The sequence below is a fragment of the Fulmarus glacialis genome, unplaced genomic scaffold (genome assembly GCF_000690835.1).
Source record: "Fulmarus glacialis isolate BGI_N327 unplaced genomic scaffold, ASM69083v1 scaffold33779, whole genome shotgun sequence".
NCBI classification, from domain to species: domain Eukaryota; kingdom Metazoa; phylum Chordata; class Aves; order Procellariiformes; family Procellariidae; genus Fulmarus; species Fulmarus glacialis.
Genome location: NW_009231927.1, coordinates 1 through 254, shown reverse-complemented (window position 1 = coordinate 254; position 254 = coordinate 1). Strand labels below are relative to the sequence as shown.

General features: G+C 70.9%; 1 protein-coding gene across 1 annotated transcript in view; it reads left to right on the top strand.

The window, feature by feature from the left end:
• LOC104081853 (chromosome unknown open reading frame, human C1orf228) overlaps window positions 1–80 on the top strand; it is a gene marked incomplete at its 3' end in the record, with an annotated part of 2,641 nt that extends 2,561 nt beyond the window's left edge. The window contains exon 5 of the mRNA XM_009584737.1: window positions 11–80. Within this exon, the coding sequence (XP_009583032.1) occupies window positions 11–80 (70 nt within the window). The remainder of the gene's footprint in view (window positions 1–10) is intronic.
• Window positions 81–254: the final 174 nt, after the last annotated feature.

The window sequence follows — 254 nt, the reverse complement described above, 5'->3', positions numbered from 1 at the left end:
GGTGGGACAGGCACCCTCCGTCCTCGTGGAGCCCGTGCTGGGTGTGCTGCGCTCGGTGCACCTGGAGGTCCAGTATGAAGGTAGGATCCGTCTTGCAACCTCTGGGGGAGGCCGTGGCTGGGGATGGCCGTCTCCAAGCCTGGGCAAGTGTGGCAGAGGCATGGGGAAGGGCGGTGGGGACGGAGGGCTGGGGAGGAGAGGCCTCGGCCTGCGCTGCTCCTGGGCTCCCGGACCCGCGGCGGGCCCGGACATGC